Source organism: Lynx rufus, unplaced genomic scaffold, assembly GCF_022079265.1.
Source record: "Lynx rufus isolate CCGP_SWC_20201006 ecotype Redwood Valley unplaced genomic scaffold, mLynRuf1.p SCAF_8, whole genome shotgun sequence".
In the NCBI taxonomy this organism is placed as follows: Eukaryota; Metazoa; Chordata; class Mammalia; order Carnivora; family Felidae; genus Lynx; species Lynx rufus.
Window position 1 is genome coordinate 129284724 of NW_025814896.1, and position 25070 is coordinate 129309793.

At 39.2% G+C, this 25070-nt stretch overlaps 1 protein-coding gene and 1 non-coding gene across 2 annotated transcripts in view; one reads left to right on the forward strand and one right to left on the reverse strand.

Annotated features, from left to right (window-relative positions):
• The window catches only part of NBAS (NBAS subunit of NRZ tethering complex), a 334006-nt gene that overhangs the window by 92183 nt on the left and 216753 nt on the right, over positions 1-25070 (forward strand). The window contains exons 20-21 of the mRNA XM_047068027.1: positions 1735-1839; positions 2460-2596. Of these exons, the coding sequence (XP_046923983.1) occupies positions 1735-1839; positions 2460-2596 (242 nt within the window). The remainder of the gene's footprint in view (positions 1-1734; positions 1840-2459; positions 2597-25070) is intronic.
• On the reverse strand, positions 15091-15196 carry LOC124504433 (U6 spliceosomal RNA). Its single transcript, XR_006960414.1, has one exon. It is a non-coding gene; the product is annotated as a U6 spliceosomal RNA (small nuclear RNA).

Here is a 25070-nt window from a genome sequence, read left to right on the forward strand (position 1 = left end):
GTATTTCTGCAGAGACTTTGGGTAACTTGTAATCAGGGTTCATAGTTGCCTTTGACTAAGGATTAAGTTTTGCCAGGTGAACATGATAAAGGGAAAGAAGCAAGGGATTAAAGAAATCTCTGTATAATGATGGGCCAGGGATTAAGTTGGTTAGAAGGGATAAGAGACTTTGAGGAGAGAGAGCAGGTAGAAAGCCTGGGGTCGGTGGATTGGATATGTCTGTGAGGCTGAGGAGTTGCTGGAATGCCAGGGACTGGGTGGGTGGAAGGAGCAGTCGCTCACAAGTCTGGTGCTTGACGTGGAGGTGTCCAGAGAGTTCCTTCTTGGTAAGAAAGATCCAGGGCGGTCCTAGGATGTGTAACTGAGGGAATAAAGGAAACGACTGTTGTGGATGAGGTTGGGGAGCGGGGAACACTTTTGAAGTGCTTGCTTGCTTTTTTGGTTTCCATGAGTATGTGTTAAACTCTTCCCCCTCCCCCTTCCTTCTCTGGCTCCTCCGTCTGCTTTTCAGGTGCAGATTCCTCTCGCCCCCACTACTCTACTTTTTGGTTTTTTTGGCCGATCCTTTAAATGATGTTGCTCCTTAAGGCTGGTTTCACTCAACTTAATCCCCCTCGAAATCATAGTCACTTTTGTTTTTTTGTTTTTTTTTTCAATATATGAAGCTTATTGTCAAATTGGTTTCCATACAACACCCAGTGCTCATCCCAAAAATCATAGTCACTTTTGTATTAATTACAATACATCCTCTACATAACGCATACCTTACCCCAGAACTCCAGATCTATCCATCCACTTGCCTTCTGGGAAGCTTCTTTTAGACTTGCTAAAGTTTCAAACCCAACATGTTTGCAAGTGACCTTCTCAACCCTCCATCCTCCCTCCCTCACCTCCTCCACACCTCCTCATTCTTCTCTCTTTCCTACCTCAGTAAATTAATTCAGTCAACAAATTATTTATCGGTTATTATGTGAAAGCAGTCTGCTAGGTATCTGGGGTTCAGCGTGAAACATGGCAGATGTGAGCCCTGTGTCCTACGTGGCAGAGGGGAGATCTGCACCTGCAGTTTCCTTGGCTGACTCTTTCCCGTTTGTCTTTTACGTTTCAGCTTCGGTGCCACTTCTAGGAAGCCTTCTCCGTCCTCCCAAAACTAGTTTCATAGCACCTTTCCTATGTGTGTGTGTTTCCCTTTCTCTGTTCCTAGCTGCTCATTTGTCTTCCCTACTAGGTTTTAAGCAATTTGGAGGGCAGGGCAAGTGTATCGTTCATTGTATCGCTGCTGCCTGTCACAGCGCCCCTGGCACATAGTGGACACTCGATAAATATTTGTTGAACGAATGAATGGTTCCATCTGCATTTTATATAGATCACCAGCAGCAGTAAGGTTAATCTAAAGTTCCCCTACAGACACAGGTGCTTGTCCTACACAGCTGTGTATAATGGTTGCTTATTTGTTTTTAGCAGGTGGTGGGTTTTGGTTGTCCTACTCTAATGAATTTTTTACTGCCTATTTCATTTACTTTTTAATTTTCCTTTATATTAACAGCATTTATAAATACAGCCATTTTCACAATAAAGGCAAGAATGCAGATGTACTACTTCAGTTAACAGTTGATAGTTTAATTAATTCAGGGCTTATTTATTTAGGGAGGCAGAGTTGTAAAGGTTTTTTAATATTTTCTTGTCACCCATATTTAAAAGCCTTTTCATTATTAAGTCGCTCTTTCCCCTCAGGAAATCCTGGGAGTACCTCATGCATCTGAACAGAGATATGATGCTGAATTCTTTAAGAAGTTCAGGAATCAGAATATTGTTCTCTCAGCAAGAACTTATGCTCGGGTAATTTCTTTTTTGTAAATAAAATAATTATGGTTATTAACACTTTCTAAGTCTCTGAGCCGTTCGGTTAATGTTATTGCATGCATTTGCCATTATTTCATTTTTTGTTGTAGTATTAATGTAGAGAAAATGGAACCATATTTAAAAAAAGTTTTTTAATGTTTGTTTATTTTTGAGAGAGAGAGAGAGAGTGAGCATGAATGGGGGAGGGCCGGGCTCGGGCAGGGGGGGCGGGCAGAGAGAGAGGGAGACAGAATCTGAAGCAGGTTCCACGTTCTGAGCTATCAGCATAGAGCCCCATGCGGGACTTCAACCCACGAGCCGTGAGATCATGACATGAGCCAGAATTGGGTGTTTAACCGACTGAGCCACCCAGGCACTCCTGGAACTATATTTTTAAAAATGTTTATTCATCATTCTGAGTTTTAAAAATAAGTAATTTTCATAGCATTAGATTGAGATATGTGGTGCAGACTAGGAAGAATTGGAAATATTTCAAAGTACCTTTTATATCAGAACTGCATAATGAGCTAATTTTAGGTTTTTGGATGTTGTCCTACAAAATCATTCCTTTTTTTCTGAGGTTTACATTGGAAACTTAACCCTTGCCGTTTGTACAGGAAAGTAATGTACAAGCCCTAGAAATTCTGTTCACTTATCATGGATCAGACCTGCTTCCTCATCGCCTCGCGATTCTCTCCAACTTCCCGGAGACCACTTCTCCACATGAATATTCTGTCTTGCTGCCTGAAGCTTGGTATGTGACTTTGTTTACTGAATTTTATCTTTTTTCTAAATAATAAGTGTTTTGTCTCATGATGAATAATCTGTATTAAACAAAAGTAATTTTAATGTAATCTACTTAAACTTTTTTCTGATTATAAAATTATTTCTATTTTATTTTTAAATGCTCTCAAAGCCAAAATGCATCTAGCTTATAACAGGATGACCTTAATTTAATGAACATGAACTTTTCTTTGTTTATTTTTTTTTTGTTTGCTTTTCTCTGAAAGCTAAAAGGAAAAAAAAAAAGTCTTTTGATGATAGAAGTGAACAAAAAGAAGCTTGAGGTGCTCTTTTCATCTTCATATTTCTTTTACTCCTGTATAGTGATATGTAAAATGCATTTTGTGAATTTATATTTACAAGTGTTTTAGAATATAATTTATTTTCTTTCTTTTTTCTTTTTTTTTTTTTTTAAATTTTTTTTTTTTTCAACGTTTATTTATTTTTGGGACAGAGAGAGACAGAGCATGAACGGGGGAGGGGCAGAGAGAGAGGGAGACACAGAATCGGAAGCAGGCTCCAGGCTCTGAGCCATCAGCCCAGAGCCTGACGCGGGGCTCGAACTCACGGACCGCGAGATCGTGACCTGGCTGAAGTCGGACGCTCAACCGACTGCGCCACCCAGGCGCCCCAATTTATTTTCTGCCCCTTGGCAAAAATAGATCTAATATTAATAGAAATGACTTTTTTCTACTGTAAATTGTTAGTATACATAAAGGGCTATCCCTTAAAAGTAAAGAGGGGCTACTGTTCCAAAAAAAATTTTTAAAGTAATTTGAGTTCCTTTATGGTTGTCGTCTTCTGATGTCTACTTAACCATATGATTTTCTGAAATTTCAGAATTGGTTTGCAAAATATTTTTAAATGCCCAGCGCTAGATTATCTCTGAATGCCCCTGGTTCCTTTACTGGAGCTGCTGTTACCAAGTTAAATTGCAAGAAATATGTTAGGTATATCATATTGTAGTGCTGTGGTGTTTTGGGGTGCGGTAATCAGAAGATAAAGTTACGTGGCATCATTGTGTTGGGATGTGTTGCTTAGACAAACTTTGAAAAGATTGGTTTCTTATGAGTCTTTACTTTCTCCATGTGTTTAAAATGAATCTAGTTGAAGTTTTTTTTTTCTTCTTTTTTTGCTTAATTTTTATTTCTCAAGGTCATGTTGAGTATATTTTGCTCCAGGTGGAAAACATGAGGAAAAATAATAGGTTTTAACAGTAACCTGTGTCTGTGTCTCCTCGTAATTTTGTGGGACATCCAGCAGGGCGGGGCCTCTTCTAGGAGCCTCTTCCATAAATGTCCTCCTTTTCCTGTGTTCTCATCGTTTTGTTTGGTCTTGTAACATAACCCCTTTTACAATATATTTCAGTCATTTTCATTTCTGCTCTTCTCCCTCTTGTTCCATCTTTAATAAATATCCAACCCGAAGCCCGAAACCAACTCTTGAAGGCACAGACCATCTCTTACTTAGTTTTGGATCCTCACAGTCCATGGTTGTACCTGTGCAGCAGAGTGTCTGAAAATGTTTGCTGACTGGATAAAGTAGATCCGCCTTGTGGCCATTTATAAAAGAGATCAAAAGCTGCCCTGACGGGAGTGCGGTAGAATATACTTCACCTTTAACAACGGAGGCGCCCTGGTGAACGTTCCACCAAGGCTCCCACGGCCTTCATTCACAACTGCGGCCTTCATTCACGACTCCGGCCTTCATTCACAACTCCGTTGCTCCTTTAGCCTGTGGGTGAAGCCCTGTTCTTCTACCCTGTTTGAAGTTCTACTCTAAGGGATGCCTGGATCAGGAAGATCTAGTTATAGGAATTGTTTCCTTTTTGAGGAAGTTTATTCTTGTTTGAATACTTGGTGTTTGTTTATTTTTAAATCACTTTCAAGTCAGATGAACACAAAGTGTCTGTTTTGTTGGAGTATGAGCGATCCCCTCTACTTCCCCGCTCATTGTTTGCTGAACACCATCCCTGTGCCTGGCACTATGGGAGGGATTCCGAAGCACGTAAAATATTGTTCTTCCACAGGACTAATCAGGTATGTTTTATATATCAACAGAAATTCCTGCTTACAGCATCACGCTTTCAAACTGAGCAAGAAATGAGCCGAAAAGACTCTAAATACATTTGAAGCTTTTTCTGCCTTTTTTTTTTTTTAACCCCCTCAGTTGCAGTGTTTGAAAACTAGTAACATGATCTTCCCACTTCCTCATTTACTGCCTTCAAAGACTGTAGAACTTTCTGTGCACATGCCTTTTTTTTTTTTCTGGCTGTATGTACTGTTCAGCCACAGAGCCCCCGGCTCATCCTGCTTTATAAAGTGCCCTTCATTGTCTCAACTTGTATTTTGCAAGTAATAATGACTTTTCAATAATCTGTTAAATTGCTTTGAAACAAGTCGCTGAACTCTAAATGTGTGGCTCCCAAAATGCAGAATGGCTGTGTAACTTCTGCTCAGTCTTCAGCTTGCTGTCAGGGTAAGGGCATACAGTCCCCCGTTTTCTCCCTCCTGCCTACACGGGCCTCTCATTGTCCCTTAAATCGCCACCCTGCCTCGGCCGTGGGGCTGGTTTTGTGGCCAGTGTGCCTCCTGCCTGGTGTGCCCTTTTCCTAGATCTTCATGTGACTGGGCCTCCTACTTCCTTCTGAGTCTCCCCTCAAAGGCTCTCTCTTCAGAAACCCCTTCTCTGACCACTCTCTTCAGGTAGCCTCCGCTCCCTCCCGCAGCTTTTGCCCGACCAGGTTTTTCTCCATCGCACTCACACCTAACATATTATGTGGTCGTTTGTCTTCTCCACTTTATCTGATCTCCCTCGGCCATCCTGTTTACGATTTTACCCTCACTTTAAATCCTCCTTTCATGCTTTAGTTTCTTCCTAGCATTTATCACTCCTACTTTAGTTTGTGTTCTACTCACTTATTTATTTTGTTCCCCCTGCCCCCTGCCCACCCCAGTAAAACAGCAGCCCCAGTAGGACAGGGATTTTGTGTGTTTTCCCTTCCTTACCCGCCCTGCACTTAGAAGATTGCCTGGCACATTGTAGGTACTCAGTAAATACTTGTTGAATGAATGAATGAATAAATGAATGAATATTTGAATATCAAATCCATAAGGGAAGGACCTCGTGTCTTGTTCCCCTGTGTAGAATGTACATGGGAGGGTAGGTAGCGTTTTGCATTTTAGAGTTCAAGCTGTGTAATATTTTGGAAAGTGATAGTAGGTTATGCCAGCAAATTGACCTGTTACCTACCCTGTGTTGAGATCCAGTAGGCAGAACTTTTGCTTTGACATTTAACCAAAGTTTGGTTAACCAGTTTTGATCTAACCAAATTTGATGATTATGATTGCTGGGAAACTTCTGTGGCGTGTGGTATTCTTGTGTTTTATATTGTCATTCTTAAATTATCATGTGTTTGACGATGATGAAATGCGACCAGGTTTTGTTAAACTTTGAAATTACGTTTTCCATCATAGATGCCACATCCTTTTATTAGCTGTCTATCCTTAGTTTATCATTGCTATAAAATGTTTCCACTTTATAGTGTACTTGACTGTATGAAAGTACAAAGGTGACATTTCTTACTGTCTTCATTAGCTCCCACAATATGTGTTAATAGAGATTTTTATAAAAGAAATTCTTGTTTATTTTGGGGATTTTTGATACTTGTGGCATGTTTTAGAAAGATTATTTAGATTTTTCATTTTATGCCTCTTTCCCTAGTGTAGAATCTTTTCCAGAATGATGGAAGTAACCTAGTTTAAAAAGTGGTATTTTGAACGGTTGTCTGTTGAAGTAGCGTCGCAGAAGAGGGGTAGGAGCTTTGCTATTAGAGCCCGAGTGCCTAGTTCATGTCTTTGGATAACTTTCTTAAATGCACTTTGGTCTTCTCACCTGTAAAATGGACATGAATTGTCCTCAGCATTGTGAGAATGTTTAATGAGCTAATGCATTGCTCGGCACCAAATAAATGCTACTTAAGTGTTAGCAACTATTGTTAGGGTAGAATCCTATATTAGCACCTTGGCCCTGTATACTTCACGTGCTTCCTGTTTTAAATTTATTGGCATATTTTTATAATTCCAGAAAAGTTGAAAATACAGGGAGTTCTGGATACCCTTCACTTAGCTTCCCTTTTCTCCTATATAATCATAGCACATTTGTCAAAACTAAGAACTTATCACTGGAATAGTCAGTTCTGCTATATCATGACCTATACATTCCTAAAATCACTGACTGTGTGGGATCCTGCAGTGAAAACCACAGGGCTTATGGGAACAGTGGGATTAGTGGTCCAGGACTCAAAAACTTTGTTCGGTGAAAAAAAGGAACCTAAATGAAAGTCCTGACTAACACTGTTTACATGTGTTAAAGGGTTAATAGGCACACAAATACTAAAATATGGCACTTCTGTTGAAAAAGACCTTAGAAGGACTTTGCACGTGGAAGTGGGTGTCGGGAGAGTTGCAGGTCCTGCGTCACTGGGAAGTGGAGGAAGAGGGTGGTTGGAAATCTGGTGGAAAGTGGTGTCACCAGATGTGGATGGGGGCTTCCTAACATACTCTGTGATCCGAGGTTTCTGGTGACTGTCTGGGCGTCTCTGCACGCGTAGCCTGACATGGCTGGGTTCGGTTTTCTGTGTGCACCTAGTGTTTCTTGGGGATGAAATTTGGCGTCAGCAAATGCAAAACTTGTGTTATGCCCAAGTTGTTCCCTCATATCTATCACTGGAACAAATTTGCATCTTCAAAACAGGATAGCAGAACCGACTGCGCAATACTGCTAACTAAATGACAGATTTATTTGGCTATAATTAGTTTTTCTACTAATATGCTTTTTCTGTTTTCGAATCCAATCCAGGATACCACGTTGCATTTAGATTTCATTTGCTTTTAATATGTAGAAATAAACTCCGTTCAATATCTGTCAGTCAGGAAATTCTTTGACACATGTATTTGCTAGATAATGAAAATTGATACTCATATTTATATTCCTGGATTATTTCCAGAATCAGCAAGGAAAGATTCCATTATTTAGTGTATCTGGGGATATTACTGTATTTAAACTATTTTATAATTGTAAGTGGTAAAACTCTGTTGATGGAAGTAGACTATCCAGCTATCCGGCACACTACATTTGTCTCCTGGACGAGCTGTTACTGTGGTAACTTGGCAGTTCGTTTGCTTATAAATATCTGAGTTTTGTTAATTATTTGGCGATTGGAGGTTGGACCGCGAAAGTGTGCTATAACATGTGGATAGATTGTACTTGTGTGAACCATAAAAATGTGTTGACGTTTCTAATTTCTTTTCTGAATTTGTGATTGTAAGAATTATTTGTTGACTTCTAATCATTGTCTGCCTTTAGTTCCACAGTAGTTTATGTGATGTACCGTTAAGGCTAACATCCAAAGGGGCTGGCTAAAAGATGTGAAGTGATCAGCTATTTAGATCATCTAGGAGGTCAGCCGCATCCCATGTCAGTATATATATGGCTATTTAGAAACTGCTCTTTTTCTAGAGCATAGAAATTGGAAACCACTTTCGCCTGTGTTCATTTGGAGCCACCTTGAAAAAACAGTATAAGTTGTACGAGCACCTAATGGGCAGAAGCATTCTTCCTGTGACCTGCAGACCTGGGATTTTTTTGTGCCACGCATACTTTAACTCGTGTTTGTCCCTGGCATTTTATTCCCTTGCGAACCCTGAATCATTCCTGCTTTTCCTAGGCCTGAATCCCTTTCTGGTGCTCTCTGCCCCACTTGATAACGCAGCATGGTGATAGACCGATTGTGTTCTTCAACAGTCCGATTCAGAATGACTAGATCTGTCTTGCATTTGTAAATCGTATTTTGAGCTTTGCATATTTTTGGCTTTGTTAAGTGCAGGGACTGTTAAGACCATTTGACCATTATAATGTTTTTGTTTTATTTTTCAAGAAAAAATTTTTAATTGTAAAAAAACATACAACATCAAATTTACCATTTTAACCACTTTTCAGCATACATTTCCCTAGTAGGTCTGTTCCCCTTGTTCAACCAATTTCCAGAACTCTTTTTACCCTCATGAAACCCTGCACCCGTTAAACAACTCTCATTTTCTGCCCAACCCAGCCCCTGACCACCAGCATTCTGCTTAGTGTCTGGGTGAAGTTGCTTACTCTTGGGTGCCACCTAAAAGTGGAGTCATGCAGTATTTGTCTTTTTATGATTCTTTTATTTCACTTAGCATAATATCCTCAAGGCATACTCCTATACTTTCAGTGAAATTAATATTACAATTAAATAGGGCTTAGAGTGGCTTGCCATCTCTGGGTCATGTTTCTGTTTATGCTGCGAAAGTACTTCTCAAACAAAGAATAGGATGAGGACGAACTAACTCTAGTTTGAGATGCAAGGTTACATTACCATTATTGCTGGACTTCCTGTGGAGAGCCTCTTCTCCATCTCTTGGTGATAAATAGGGTGTGCAAACTGAAGGGAACTTGGAATATATCCAAAATATATCTAATATATCTTCTAACACTTGTGTTTGAATAGCCAAACATGGAGCCTTTTTCTGTAATTACAATAACATAAAAATTAGGTCCTAAGATAGCAAAACATCAATATGCATTTTATTAAAATTCCAAGTAGGACAAATTTGATTTAGGTCAAATTGATTTGCCTTATAACTTAAATGATTAATAATTTGTCCTTAAAGAGATCAGATGACATTATTTCCATTCTTCACAACTGAAATATTAGGCAGAAGTTTACTTTTTTAAATTAATTACTTAATATTTAAAAATATTTATTTTTAATATACATCCAAGTTAGTTAGCATATAGTGCAATAATGATTTCAGGAGTAGAATTCATTGATTCATCCTTTGCATATAACACCCAGTGCTCATCTCAACAGTTGTCCTCCTTAATGCCCCTTGCCCATTTAGCCCATCCACTGCCCATACCCCCTCTAGCAACCCTCAGTTTGTTCTCAGTATGTAAGAGTCTCTTATGGTTTGTCCCCCTTCCTGCTTTTATATTATTTTTGCTTCCCTTCCCTTATGTTCATCTGTTTTGTATCTTAAATTCCACATGAGTGAAGTCATATGATACTTGTCTTTCTTTGACCAATATGATAGTGACCATGATACGCTCTAGTTCCATCCACATTGTTGCAAATGGCAAGATTTCATATGTATATATATACCACATCTTCTTTGTCCATTCATCTGTCAGTGGACATTTGGGCTCTTTCCATACTTCGGCTGTGACATTGGGGTGCATGTGCCCCTTCAAAACAGCACACCTGTAGTCTTTGGATAAATATCTCGTAATGCAATTGCTGGGTCATAGGGTAGTTCTGTTTTTAATTACTTGAGGAACCTCCATATTGTTTTCCAGAGTGGCTGCACTAGTTTGCATTCCCACCAGCAGTGCAAAAGGATTCCTCTTTCTCCATATCCTCGCCGACATCTGTCATTGCCTGAGTGGCTAATTTTAGCCATTCTGACTGGTGTGAGGTGGTATCTCATGGTGGTTTTGATTTGTATTTTCCTGATGATGAATGATGTTGAACATTTTCTCATGTGTCTCTTAACCATCTGGATGTCTTCTTTGGAAAAGTGTCTCTTTGTGTCTTTTGCCCATTTCTTCACTGGATTGTTTGTATTTTGGGTGTTGAGTTTGGTAAGTTCTTTATAGATTTTGGATACTAACCCTTTATCTGATATGTCATTTGCAAATATCTTCTCCCATTCTGTTGGTTGCCTTTTAGTTTTGCTGATTGTGTCCTTTGCTGTGCAGAAGCTTTTTATTTTGATGAGGTCCTAATAGTTCAATTTTGTTTTTGTTTCCCTTGTTGTGCAGAAGCTTTTTATCTTGATGAGGTCCTAATAGTTCATTTTTGTTTTTGTTTCCCTGGCCTCCGGAGACATGTTGAGTAAGATGTTGCTGTGGCTAAGGTCAAAGAAGTTTTTGCCTGTTTTCTCCTTTAGGATTTTGATGGCTTCCTGTCTTAAATTTAGGACTTTCATCCATTTTGAGTTTATTTTTGTGTATGGTGTAAGAAAGTGGCCCAGGTTCATTTTTCTGCATATTTCTGTCCAGTTTTCCCAGCACCATTTGCTGAAGACACTGTCTTTATTCCATTGGATATTCTTTCCTGCGTTGTCAAAGATGAGATGGCCAGAGGTTTGTGGGTCCATTTCTGGGTTCTCTGTTCTTTTCCATTGATCTGTTTTTGTGTCTTCACACAAAACTGTCTTCATAATTACAGCTTTGTAATACATCTTGAAGTCCAGAACGGGGATGCCTCCAGCTTTGGTTTTCTTTTTCAGGATTGCTTTGGCTTTTTGGGATCTTTTTTCGTTCCATACAAATTTTAGGATTGTTTGTTCTAGCTCTGTGAAGAATGTTGGTGTTATTTTGATAGGGATTGCATTGAATATGTAGATTGCTTTGGGTAGTATCGACATTTTAACAACATTTGTTCTTCCAATCCATGAGCATGGGGTATTTTTCCATTTTTTTTGTGTCGTCTTCAATTTCTTTCATAAGCTTTCTATAGTTTTCAGCGTATAGATTTTTCACCTCTTTGGTTAGGTTTATTCCTAGGTATTTAATGGTTTTTGGTGCAATTGTAAATGGGATTGATTCCTTGATTTCTCTTTCAGCCGCTTCATTATCGGTGTATAGAAACGCAACCAATATCTGTACATTGATTTTATGTCCTGCAACTTTGCTGATTTCATGGATTAGTTCGAACAGTTTTTTGGTGGAGTCTTTTGAGTTTTCCCCGTGGATTATCATGTCATCTATGAAGAGTAAAAGTTTGACTTCTGCCTTGCTGATTTGGATTCTTTTTGTTTCTTGGTGTTGTCTGATTGGTGAGGCTAAGATTTCCACAGTATGTTGAATAACATTGTTGAGAGTGGACATCCCTGTCCTGTTAGCGGTGGGTCTTTCATATATGGCTTTTATGATCTTGAGGTATGATCCTTCTATCTCTATTTTCTTGAGGGTTTTTATCAAGAAAGGATGCCATGTTTTGTCAAATGCTTTCTCTGCATCTATTGAGAGGATCATGTGGTTCTTGTCCTTTCTTTTATTGATGTGATGTGTCACATTGTTTTGTGGATATTGAACCAGCCCTGCCAGGTATAAATCCCACTTGATTGTGGTGAATAATTCTTTTAATATGTTGTTGAATCTGGTTGTATAGTATGTTATTGAGAATTTTTGCATCTGTGTTCATTGGGGAAGTTGGTCTATAGATCTCGTTTTTAGTAGGGTCTTGGGTTTTGCAATCAAGGTAATGCTGTAATGCTAGCCTTGTAGAACGAGTTTGGACGTTTTCCTTCCATTTCTATTTTTTGGAATATCTTCAAAAGAATAGGTGTTAACTCTTCTTTAAATGTTTGGTAGAATTCCCCTGGAAAGCCATCCAGCCCTGGATTCTTGTTTCTTGGGAGATTTTTGATTACTCATTCAATTGCTTTACTGGTTATCCGTCTGTTCAAATTTTCTGTTTCTTCCTGTTTCAGTTTTGGTAGTTTACATGTTTCTAGGAATTTGTCCATTTCTTCCAGATTGCCCAACTTATTGGCATATAATTGCTCATGATATTCTCTTATTATTGGAAGGAAAGCCTTCTTGGAAGAGGGAAGGTTTTCTCTAGATCTTGAAAGTTGAGTGTGATTTTGATATTGGGAAGTTCAAAGAGGAAAGAGTCATCTGAATATTTAACATGAAGTTGTTTTACCTACCTAGTCTTTACCTGAGTCTTTACCTGTGTTATACTGTTTAGTCACGGGGTACAAAAGATGTTGCCAATTAATTTGTTAGTTGAAATGAATTAATGCAGAGGATTTCCAGTAAAACAATCAGGAATCTCTTTTTATGTTTTTATGTAGCTTGCTCTTATTCATAAAGATTTCTTTTTTCTTCTCTGAAATTTTTAAAAAGCAGTTTCTGTTGGTCATTCTATTGGTCATTCCCACCATATTTTTGTTGTTGTAATGGAAATATTATCTAAACTGTAGCCTGGATGATGAAATAATTATGGAAAAAATTGGGGCATCGCATTCATTTGTTTGATTCTCAAGAGAAAAATAAAAGTGTTTCTTTTCCCTTTCACATTGAAAAGTTGATTAGTTACCTAATCAGAATGCAATTCCCATATGTACAGTTTATTTCTGAACTGCTGTGAACAAAGAACAATACATTGGGTTGTATTTAGGCTTGGAATAAGTATCTGGTCTTCTGTGGTGACTATCAGTACAGAAGAATATAGAGTCCTCTACAAATGTTGGATATGTTGGCACTTTCTGGATCCAAGGATAACTTGGCGTTTGGATCAGAAAGGAAAGGCTCGTCACCTCAACTGTCTGGGAATAGGGTCTGGGGCTGGCAGTGGGGCGATTGGTTTGCATGTCTCCTGGCACTGTGGGCGCCTTAGATCTTGACTCCATTAGTTTTTGTCTTTCTGATTATTTAAAACCACAAAATGGATTTAGGACAATTTCCTTGATTAAGAAGGTAGAAGTGAATCTTATTTCAGAGGAGTTTGTATGGGCTTTGGAAAGTGTGTTGATACTTGTTGTGTATTTGGTACTCTGAGAAGTACTAAAGAAATAAAGGTGTACTGATTTGTTCATTTCCTGTTTGGAGCATGGGACTCTTTTTTTTTTTTTAATTTACAAACCAGTTTTACGTTTCACATGTAATTCTCACAGCATGTTTATGGGATAAGCAGAGAAGGGAGTTCTATTCCTGCCTTCAGGCAGAAAACTTGAAAGGCATTAGTTGAAATATATGCTGAAATAGGGAATTATTTTAAAAATAATTTTAATTGCATTATCATTTTACATATGTATATGTAACATTGTCCAGTGTTTTTAATATGGCTTAATACAGTTAAAGTTTCTGATTTATTTGAAATTAAGACCTTTTTGAGGGGGTACTTTTTTTTTTAAACTAATACATTCTCCTAAAAATCTGTTACTAAATTCAGCATTAGCTAGTGGTAATGATACTCTTTTCATGGAGATGAGATTTTTCTTTCATTATTCATTTTCCTCCAAAGTTTAAGTCTCCTGACCAATAATTCAGTACATGTGATCCTTAAGTAGATTATAACATCTTCTGAATGGTTGAATTACCTTAGGGAAATAGTCCCTATAATTCTTCTTGATCACACAATGTCTTTTCCAGTCAAGATTTCATTAATATGTAAATACTTGTCTGTAACAGCAGTGAATCTCTTTATCACACTATATTTAATTAACATATAAATAACCCTGTGAGACACTTTCCCAATTTCTGATATAGGCAAGCCTGTTTAAATATTGTATTTGTAATAAGAAAAATTCTATTAAGAATCAAATTCATATTTCATACACAAAGTATATGCATTATTTTAAGAAATGTTTTGACCTCCATGTGTACTCCATTTTTAATCCTAAAAGTTTAGCTACTATTTGTAATGACTGTAGGAGAAAAACTCCATGACATACGTAAATGTTGGGATCACATGACATGGCACTGACGCGCATCAGTTTCTTCAGGTGTGGAATGGGGACGTTGTGGAGGTATTGTGATAGTTAAGTCATCGAAGAGAGCTGTCGTCTGTCGCCATTGCTGGCATGTCGCTGGCGTTCAGCATACAGCAGTGGTTGTAGTAGCAGAGGATAAAGGAGTAGCAGTGACAGCAGCCGTACCAGTGTTTTGGGTACATGTCGATAAGAATGTTAGTTACGGATATCTTTCAGCTTCTAGTGCACTGATGAATAAACAGAATGTGTATGACAGGGAGTATTCCTCCCTGATGACACTGATGCTGGGATTGCTCCTCTGGGACAGGACCCCTTATCCTGGTATCAGGTACCTGAGTTTCCAAATGATCACTCCAGAAGTTGCTTAGCGAACCTTATTTCCAACGCAGTTAAAGGTTTTAATTTCATTTTTTTTTTTTTTAATTTTTTTTTTTCAACGTTTTTTACTTATTTTGGGACAGAGAGAGACAGAGCATGAACGGGGGAGGGGCAGAGAGAGAGGGAGACACAGAATCCGAAACAGGCTCCAGGCTCTGAGCCATCAGCCCAGAGCCTGACACGGGGCTCGAACTCACGGACCGCGAGATCGTGACCTGGCTGAAGTCGGACGCTTAACCGACTGCGCCACCCAGGCGCCCCTAATTTCATTTTTGATTGAATGATACATACAGGAAAACGAACAAATCGTAAGCGCACAATTTGCTGGATATTTGGATGAGACCGAGAAAGACGTTATCAGCATCTCTTACCCCCTCTCCTGTTACCATCTTGCAGTCCTCTCATCTGAGAGGACCGCTTGTCCTGACTCCTGACGTCACAGCCTAGTTTCATCTGTGAAAGAAACGGAGTGGCTTGTGAGCACTGTTCTCCCCTCTCAACAGAGATCAGATTTCTTCTTCTTCTTTTTTTTTCTTTTTATATCTTGTTGGAAAAAACAGACCGCTTCGTGAGTTTGGGCGTCATTCTTGTGAAGCGGCCATGCTGATCTTCTCTGTATCGTCCCGATTGCAGTATATGTGTCACGAAGCGAGCACCAGAGATGAGATTTCTGATGTCCTTCAGATTGAATACCTTTCTAAGGCTGGATGTACATTGATATTTTGGTTCTTTTATATTTAAAGTGTGTTTCTTATGGACAGAATATACAGTTGACCCTTGAACAATGTGGGTGTTAGGGGCACTGACACCCCGTATGGTAAAAAAAAAAAAAAAAATCCACATTTAAATTTTGATTCCCTCCAAACTTAACTACTCATAGTCTACTGTTGAGTGGAGCACCTACCAATAACAAAAACAACACACGTTGTATGTTGTCTATATTATATACTGTATTCTTACAATAGGGTAAGCTATGGAGAGAAAATGTTATTTTAAAAATCCTCAGAAAGAGAAAATAGTTATAGGACTAGATTGTATTTATCAGAAAAGATCTATATAAGTGTGTCCACGTAGTTTGAACCGGTGTTGTTCAAGGGTCGACTGTAATTGAATCTTACTGTTTTATCTAATTGGGGAATCTCTGCCTTTTGATGGTCATGCTTTGGCTGTTTATATATAATGCATAGTTCAGTGTGGTTCAGTTTAAAGCTAACACTTTGGTATCGGTTTACCACTTGTTCCATTTTTTCTTTGCTTGCCTTTTTCTCTTTTCCTGCCCGTTTTAAGTTTATTTATTTATTTATTTTGTGATAGAGACAACCAGTGTGGAAGGGGCAGGGGGGGGGGGGGGGACAGAGGACCTGCAGCCAGCTCTGTGCTGACAGCAGAGACTCCGATGTGGGGCCCGAACTCCCGAACCGTGAAATCATGACCCGAGCTGAAGTCTGACGCTTAACCGACTAAGCCACCCAGGCACCCCTCCTGCTTTCTTTTGAACTGGTTCCTTTTAGAATTCCATGGAATCTCCCTTATTGGGTTATTAGCTATACTTTCTTTTTTGGTGGTTGCTGTAGCATTTACACTTCTGTAGTTATGATAGTCTACTGTCAAATAGTGTAATAGAACTTCAAGTATAAGATGAGAACCTTACCACAGTATTTTTCCATTTTCTCCCTGCTGGCTTTTGAATGACTGTTGTCATATATTTAACTCTTATATATGTTATGAATTATACCTTTTTATCATTTTTGCTTTAATGAGTAAAAATGGGGGCTCCTGGGTGGTTCAGTCAATTAAGCGTTTGACTCTTGGTTTTGGCTCAGGTCACGATCTCATGATTCTTGGGTTGGAGCCCCACGTTGGGCTCTGTGCTGCCAATGTGGCGCGTGCTTGGGATTCTCTGTCACTCTCTCTCTCTGCTCCTCCCCCTCCTCTTTCTCTCTTTCTCTGTCTCTCAAAATAAATGCATAAATTAAAAAAAAAAACAAAACTAAGGGGTGCCTGGGTGGCTCAGTTGGTTGAGCGTCTGACTTCAGTTCCGGTCATGATATTGAGGTTCATGAGTTCGAGCCCCGCGTCGGGCTCTGTGCTGACAGCTCAGAGCCTGGAGCTTGCTTGGGATTCTGTGTCTCCCTCTCTCTTTGCCCCTGCCCTGCTAGCATGCTTGCTCACTCACTCTCTCTCAAAGATAAACATTAAAAAATAAAATAAGAATGAAATATAAAAAATTAAAAATGTGTTTTATATTTGCACATGTATTTACTGTTCTGCTCTTCATTGCTTTTAGTAGATCCAAATTTCTATCTGGTATCAATTTTGTTCGGTCTGAAAGACTCTGGCATCTCTTGCAGGGCTAATCTGCCGGTGATGTGTTCTCGGCTTTTGTATGCCCAAGGAAGTCTTTCTTTTGCCTTTGTTTTGGAAAATACTTTTGCTGGGTGTGGGATTCGAGGCTGTCACTTTTCTCCTGTTAGTCTTTCAAGGGTTTCCCTGCACTGTCATCTCCCGTTGTCCTCCATGAGGTCGGTTGTCATTCTTAACTGTGCATTTTTACAGCATGGGTCTTATTTTCTTTGGATGCTTTTAAGATTTTCTTTATAACTCGTTTTGAGCTGTTTGATTATGATGCTCCTTGACGTGGTTTTCATCATGTTTATTCTCATTGCTGCTGATTGAGTTTTCTTGGATCTACACCCAATTTAGGAGTTACGTGCTTAGTACTTCTTCAGATACCGTTTCTCACTCCACCTCCCCTCCTTAAAACACACCCTCTTTTCTGGGCCACCGCTTCCACGTGTGCTGGCCACTTGATCTGTCTTACAATTCATTTTTTTTTTTTCGGTGTTTTTCTGCATTTCATTTTGAATAGTTTCTATTACTATGTCTTTGTAAATAGGTTGCAATAGCAACTTATAGGTTGATAGCTGCAATGTCTGCTATCAATGCTATCAGTGCGTTTTTCATCTCTGCTGCTGAATTTTCATTCCTTGGAGTATGATTTGGATTTTTAAAAAATTCTCTATGTCTACCGCATGGTATATTGGTGTTTTAAATAAATTGGTAATTGTCCTGGTTACAGGCCATAATTTCCTGCTTTTTTACATATCTGGTATTTTTGATTGGATGCTGGACATGTGGGTTTGTTCATCTCACTAGTTGAGTTCCTATCCCAGTTGTTATGGAACATACTTTGTCCTTTCCCATAATGCACTTTTATTTAATCACACTGTGTGTGTGTGCTCTAAAGTTAGCTTCTCTGTGAAGTTGATCCAAAAGGATTTCTTAATTTACAGTGGGTTAAATTAATCTGTAATGGGTTTCCTTAATCTGAAAATTATAGAAAATGACCTAGCAATACAGGTATAGGGCTATTTATTTGATATTTTTTGTTAGTGAATAACTTGGAGCCTGTTTTTATTCCAGGGTCAACTCCCTTGCCTCTTCCTGTACTTCTTGTTTCTGATTGGGTGAATGAGTGCTTATTAAGTAGTAGGAATCTATATTAAAAAATACAAGACCGGGGCTGCTGGGTGGCTCAGTCAGTTAAGCCGCCAGCTCTTGATTTCGGCTCAGGTAACGGTCTTGGCAGTTTGTGGGTTCAAGCCCCGCATTGGGCTCCGTGCTGACAACACGCGGAGCATGCTTGGGATTTTCTCCCTCTCCTCTCTCTCTGCACCTCCCTCGCTCTCACTTGCTCACTGCTCTCTCAAAATAAATAAATAAGGGGCGCCTGGGTGGCTCAGTCGGTTGAGCGTCCGACTTCGGCTCAGGTCATGATCTCGCGGTCCGTGGGTTCAAGCCCTGCGTCGGGCTCTGTGCTGACAGCTCGGAGCCTGGAGCCTGTTTCAGATTCTGTGTGTCTCCCTCTTTCTCTGACCCTCCCCTGTTCATGCTCTCTCTCTGTCTCAAAAATAAATAAATGTTAAAAAAAATTAAAAAATAAAATAAATAAAACTTAAAAAAGAAATGCCATTTCCTCCAAATTCTCCAACATGTTGCTTTCTTTCTCTTCCGACAATTTCTAGTTTAACTTTGAACTTCATCAACAGTAGAGATGTATTAGAATTACTTGCACTACAGATACCTGGACCATTGTTTTCTAACCACAGCCTGTGCAATTGACACGAGAGCCTCTCCCTCTTCATTTCTGGGGTTTTCATTTCTTTAGTTGTGACTGTAAGTCAGTCTGCAGTGTAATTTGGCCTAGACCCAAAGAACTCATGTTGGAAAGGCTGTGGATAGACATGTACAGCAACATCTTAAGGCAAACCACCTTTGTGCTTCTTTGTCTAAAGCTTAGGACATGTCACATCTCTGTGCTTATGCGTACCCATACACATAGGCCCAGAGTCACCTGCAATTTACAGTATTACAGTGTTCCTGAGGGCACGATATACAATAGGAAGTTGTACAGTCCATTGCAGAAATCTTAAATCAGAAACATTTGAAAGAACACTAAAGTACATTGTCTAAATCTTTAGCCACAGAGCAAGCATAATGATCTTAAGCTGTAAATACCCCTGTAGTTCAGTGGTTGTTTTTGTTTACTTATTTATTCAAATTCATCCTTTGGTCCTTCAGTTTGTCCATCTATCCATCCACTAAGCTTTCAATGAATGCCAAGTATTGTACTAAGAATATAAAAATGACTAACACTTGGAAAGAACTTATAGTTTAGTGAAGGAGCAAGACACAAGTAAATAATTGTGCATATCTTACTTATGATGAGGTTATATCTTGATAAACCCATTGCTGAAAATACTAAGTCAAAAATGCACTTAATACACCTAACCTACTGAACATCATAGCTCACATTAGCCTTCCTTAAGCATGTTCATAACACTTAATGCTAGCCTCCAATTGAGCAGAATCATCTAACACAGGACTGTCTTATAATAAAGTGGTGAGCCTCCTCATGTAATTTATTGACTACCGTACTGAAAGTGAAAAACAGAATGGTTACATGATTACAGAAGGGTTGTAAGTAAATTGGTGGTTTATCCTCCGTGATCGCTTGGTGGACTGGGAGCTGTGGCTCCCTGCCGCCATCCAGGATCGTGAGAGAGGACCATTACCGCATGACCCTAGCCCAGGAAAAGACCCGACTTCAAAATCCAAAGTACAGCTTCTACCAAGGGCATATCCCTTTCACACCATCGTAAAGTAAAATAATTGTAAATTGAAGCATTCTAAGTGGAACCATCTACCTGTAATTCTGTGCAATGACAGCAGTAACGGGAATACATACAAAGCTTAGTCTTACGGAAGAAAGTCAGGGAGGCTTGATCTGGGAACATCACAGAAGGTTTCAGTTTTTTTCTCTTCTAATGATCACTGCATTGATTGGCCCAATTAAAGACAACATTGTAAATATGCATTCCATGGATCAAGACTACTTTTCTATCCATTCAGATCAGGCTAAAGTGCTGAATTTATAATTTTTATGAGTCTTTTTAAATATCAATCTACATTTTTTTCTTCCTGTTGCCACTGTATAAAACTTGGCTTCCGAAGTGTAAATTTTTCTTTTTTTTTTTTTTGGAAGAGTTTTTCAAGAGTTAGAGTAACACAATGCTTCCCTTGTGAAGCATTGCTAATTACTTGATTGAATCACTTTGCTGAGATTTTTCTGTAAGTTAGGTACTGAGGGTGTAAAGTGCCCCTACCCTGAAACCCATGTGTACAGATAATCTCAGTAGCAGTGAGGTATATGCTGTAAAGGAATCAGTCCTAGCTATGTCGTCTTAATTGACTTTTATAGATTTCATTTATTGGTCAGATTAATTTTTTTCCTTTTTTAAGCTGAAATATAGTTGACACACGCTGTGGGTCAGATTAGTTTCAATGTCAAATTAGTTTCACAACATAGTGATTTGACACATTTATACATTATGCTGTGCTCACTGCAGTGTGCTTATCGTCTGTCCCCATATAGCACTGTTACAATACCATGGACTATATTCCCTGTGCTGTGCCTTTATTCCCGTGACTGATTCATTCCACAACTGGAAGTCTGGATCTCCTACTCCCCTTCACCCATTTTGCCCATCCCCCACCCACCTCCCCTCTGGTAACCATCAATTCTCTGTATTTATGGCTCTGTTTCTACTTTTCCTTTGTGTATTCATTTGTTTTGTTTTTCAGATTCCACATATAAGTGAAATCATATGGCATTTATCTTTCTCCGTCTCACTTCACTGAGCACAAAACCCTCTCGGCCCATCCGTGCTGTCACAAATGTCAAGATCTCAACCTTTTTTAATGGCTGAGTAATATTCGTGTGTGTGTGTGTGTGTGTGTGTGTGTTTGTGTGTACAGTCTTCTTTATCCGTTTATCTATTGATGGACCCTTGGGTTGCTTCTGTATCTTAGCTATTGTAAATAATGCTGCAGTAAACATAAGGGTGCACATATCCTTTCAAATTAGTGTTTTCATTTTCTTTGTGTAAATATGCAGTAATGGAATTACCGGATCATATAGTTTTGAGGAACCTCCGTAGTGTTATCCACATTGACTACGCCTGATTTGCATTCCCACCAACAGTGCATGAAGAAGGGTCTTTTTTCTCCCCATCCTCGCCAACACTTGTTATTGCTTGTCTTTTTGAGTCTAGCCATTCTGACACATGTAAGGTGATATCTCATTGTGGTTTTGATTTGCATATCCCTGATGATTAGTGATATTGAGCAATTTTTCATGTGGTTCAGACTAAGTTTTGTATCTTGACTAAATCTTACCTTTCCAATTCTTAAGGGTTTTTGTTGTTGTTGTTGTTGTTGTTATTTGTTTTTGAGAGCTCCGATTTTAGAATTAAGATAACATCACTGGATCCGTTCCTACTGATAAATCATTTATGCATTCACTCAGTAAGACAGTGAAGATTTCGAGTCCATGTAGTTTACTTTTCTGCAAATTTATAATTGTAATATGTAGCTTATGGGGTGTTTGAGGAGGAAATGAAATAATGCATTTATAAATTATTATTCATGTAATACTATGCCTATATTACTACTAGGAGTTGTGATGGATGCAAAGGAGTACTTACAAGAATGGAATATTTACATTAAATTTTTTTAAATTTATTTTTGAGAGAGTGAGTGAGTGGGGGAGGGGCAGAGAGAGAGAGGGAGACAAAGAGGACCTGAAGCCAACTCTGTACTGACAGCAGACAGCCCAATGTGGGGCACGAACTCGGAAACTGTGAGACCACGACCTGAGCTGAAGTTGGACACTTAACTGACTGAGCCACCCGGGGTTCCCCTGGAATATTTACTTTTAATGGGGAAACAAAATATATACTAGGAACTTAAGAACATAATAGAGAAGTACTCCAGGAAAATCAGAGAAGAAGGTACTACCTGTATATTATCATAAAGTTAAATAGGAGTAAATGCCAGATGAATTGTCTAGTTATTAATAGTGAGAATTTAGGAAGAAAGCAATCTGGCCTGGGATGGTCCGAGAACATCCGTGAGAGGCGGGGATTTGAGCTGGAACAGGTGGGAGTCAGATGGGTAGGATATTCTAGTGCATGAGAACGCAGGCTCTGGAACCAGGCTGTTGGGTTCAAATCCAGCTGCAACTGTTAGTTGTGTGACTTTGCACCTTAGTAAACATCTCTGTGCCACTGTTTCCTCTCCTGTAAAAGGGCAAAGATAATGTCTGTCTCTCGAGACTGTTGACTTCATGTATTCATGAATATGTATAATTGCTTACAACTTTATATTTGTGCTCATACATAGTAATCACTATGTCTGAAATGTCCATTCAATGTAGGTCTAGAGGTAGGACTATGCACGATCTTGAAGGGTGACAGTGGGGAAATTACACTTCCTGTGGCTTGGGATCTGCACAGGCATTATTTTGTCATTTTATTTGGTTATATGAATAAAAGGAAGATAAAAAAATTCTTTTCCTCTCTAATCCTTTCGTTCAAAGTCTCTTAGCACCAAAACCTTACACAGGTCAGAGCTTGTAATATACGGTGATACAATTCATAAACATTTTGGTACATTTCTTTAGTTTTGTAGTTGATAAATTCAGATGTCATATACTTCTATCTTTGTCCTGGAAGGTTTTTCTGGTTTAATTAATAGACCAAAGGAGATTTGTCAGGGTCTTGTTATCTTCAAGTAATGTGAAAGGAGAGTGTTGCTTTTATTCTCTCTACTGGTTTTATGTCAGTCTAAGTAATAGAACAGGGAGTGAAATTGGATTTCTCTTGTGTTACTTCCCTGATGGTAGTTGGCACGTGTAGTTTTGGGTCTCCCCAGGATGAGGATCGTCCTATCAATCCTTAGTTGGCTCTTAGACCTCAGATCTTTCAGTATCATCACATGTGATATAGGTTCTCCCCTTACTGCATGAAATCCTGGCAGTGCTGAAACTATAGTTGAGTTTATGCTACAAATGAAGGTTGTAACTTACCAGTTTTAGGTTGAGCACTTATTTCTGATAGGTGCAATATTATAAATATAAATATGAAAATCATCATAAAAATAAAAAAATAGAAACATTTATAAATATTGGTTGTGTGTAGCACCAAATGCTGAATGTAAAAATTACTACATAAATGTTTTGTTTGGGGGATTTTTTTTTTAATGTTGTCTGTTTTAGCTTATTCTTAGTGAAATATATGCCATTGAAGTTGGGTTTGAGAATCCCTTTTTTTCTCCTAGTAACTTTCCTTATAGCAAACATAAGTATTTGTTGTTCGGGGACCTTGAGTGCCTCTTCCTCAAAATCAGGGCCCTCTGGGGGCGCCTGGGTGGCCGCAGTCGGTTAAGCATCCGACTTCAGCCAGGTCACGATCTCGCGGTCCGGGAGTTCGAGCCCCGTGTCAGGCTCTGGGCTGATGGCTCAGAGCCTGGAGCCTGTTTCTGATTCTGTGTCTCCCTCTCTCCCTGCCCCTCCCCCGTTCATGCTCTGTCTCTCTCTGTCCCAAAAATAAATAAACGTTGAAAAAAAAAAAAATCAGGGCCCTCTGTCCAAGGGACAGGTGACGGAGGTGGTGGTGTAGGGGATAGTTTTCCTATCACTGACCTCTCTCTTCTGTCGCCCCTTGTTTTATTGACAGCAAACATCTTTGTGAAGAGTAGCCTTTTTTTTTTTTTTTTTAACGTTTATTTATTTTTGAGACAGAGACAGAGCATGAACGGGGGAGGGTCAGAGAGAGAGAGACACAGAATCTGAAACAGGCTCCAGGCTCTGAGCTGTCAGCACAGAGCCCGACGCTGGGCTCGAACTCACGGACCGCGAAATCATGACCTGAGCCGAAGTCAGCCGCTTAACCGACCGAGCCACCCAGGCGCCCCAAGAGTAACCTTTCTTAACCTTTCTGACAGTTTCTTCCTTTGGAGTTTGTGGCTTTCCCTTAAGTGTCAGTGATTTTATAGACCACTTCTCCTCAGAAATAATCAAGCCACCCTTTGCCTGTGGTAAAAAATTTATCTTCAAACTTTGCGTGAAGCATTTGGGAGAGAGATGATGCCTTGTGGATGTTGTTGCTTATTTCTGCCTCATCGATCAGCTCATCACTTCTTATCACTGCGCATTGCATTGGCCAGGTGCCATCTATTGAGGCCGGTGTCCGCAGACTTTATTGCATTTGTTAGGTATTTGTCAGTATAATCATTGATGTTATTTATGTGGTGTTACTACTCATCATCAGGTAGATCTTGAAACGTTACCCAGTTACATCGATCTTGTACTTCACTGCCCATGAAAACCTTGCTGGTGTTGGGAATAGTGATGCTTTTTATAATGGTTGGACACTTTTTATATACCAGGTACTACTCTAAAGTCTCTAGATGTACTAATTTGATTCTTCCCAAATCCAAATGAGTCTAATTATTCTATTTCACTCATGGGGAAATTGAGGCACAGGCAGGTTGAATAACTTGATCAAGACCTCACAGCTGTGCAGGGTGGCGTGCTGTCACAGAGGTTAGACTTTGGAGAGCATTCTCCTAATTATAATGGATTAGAGTTCAAGAATGTTTGTCTAGTTTTGTCTTCATTTGGGGCAGATAATATTACAGTATTTAACAAATAGTTTACACAGGTGGGTCCCAGGGATATAGCTGGTGGGGACAGGGGGAGAGTCCAAGTCCTGGAGTGGTGGTGTTTTCACTGTGGTCTCTCTCACACATTGCTAACATCCGAGAATACTGGGAAGTTTCAAGATAGCTCTTTAATCTGCTGGATCTTCTAAGTCATTTATTAATGAAACTGAATCCTGTTGTTCCCGAAGAGAACTCTGAATGATGCCTTTAGATAGCATTTTTGCAACTTGGCATTCTGAATGATAACTAGCTTTTTGATTGGTTTCCCATTGAGTTTCAGACCAGTTTGATTTGTTTAGTGATGGTGACCACAGAGTAGTTATGTATGTGGGCTCAAATTATTATTTTTTGTCCTTTATTTACCAGAACATTTTCTTCTGTGCTAAATAATAGAAATAAATTTAACTCCACATATTAAAACCATTGCATAAAAGGTAGCAATTAGTAGTAACATGCAGTCTATTT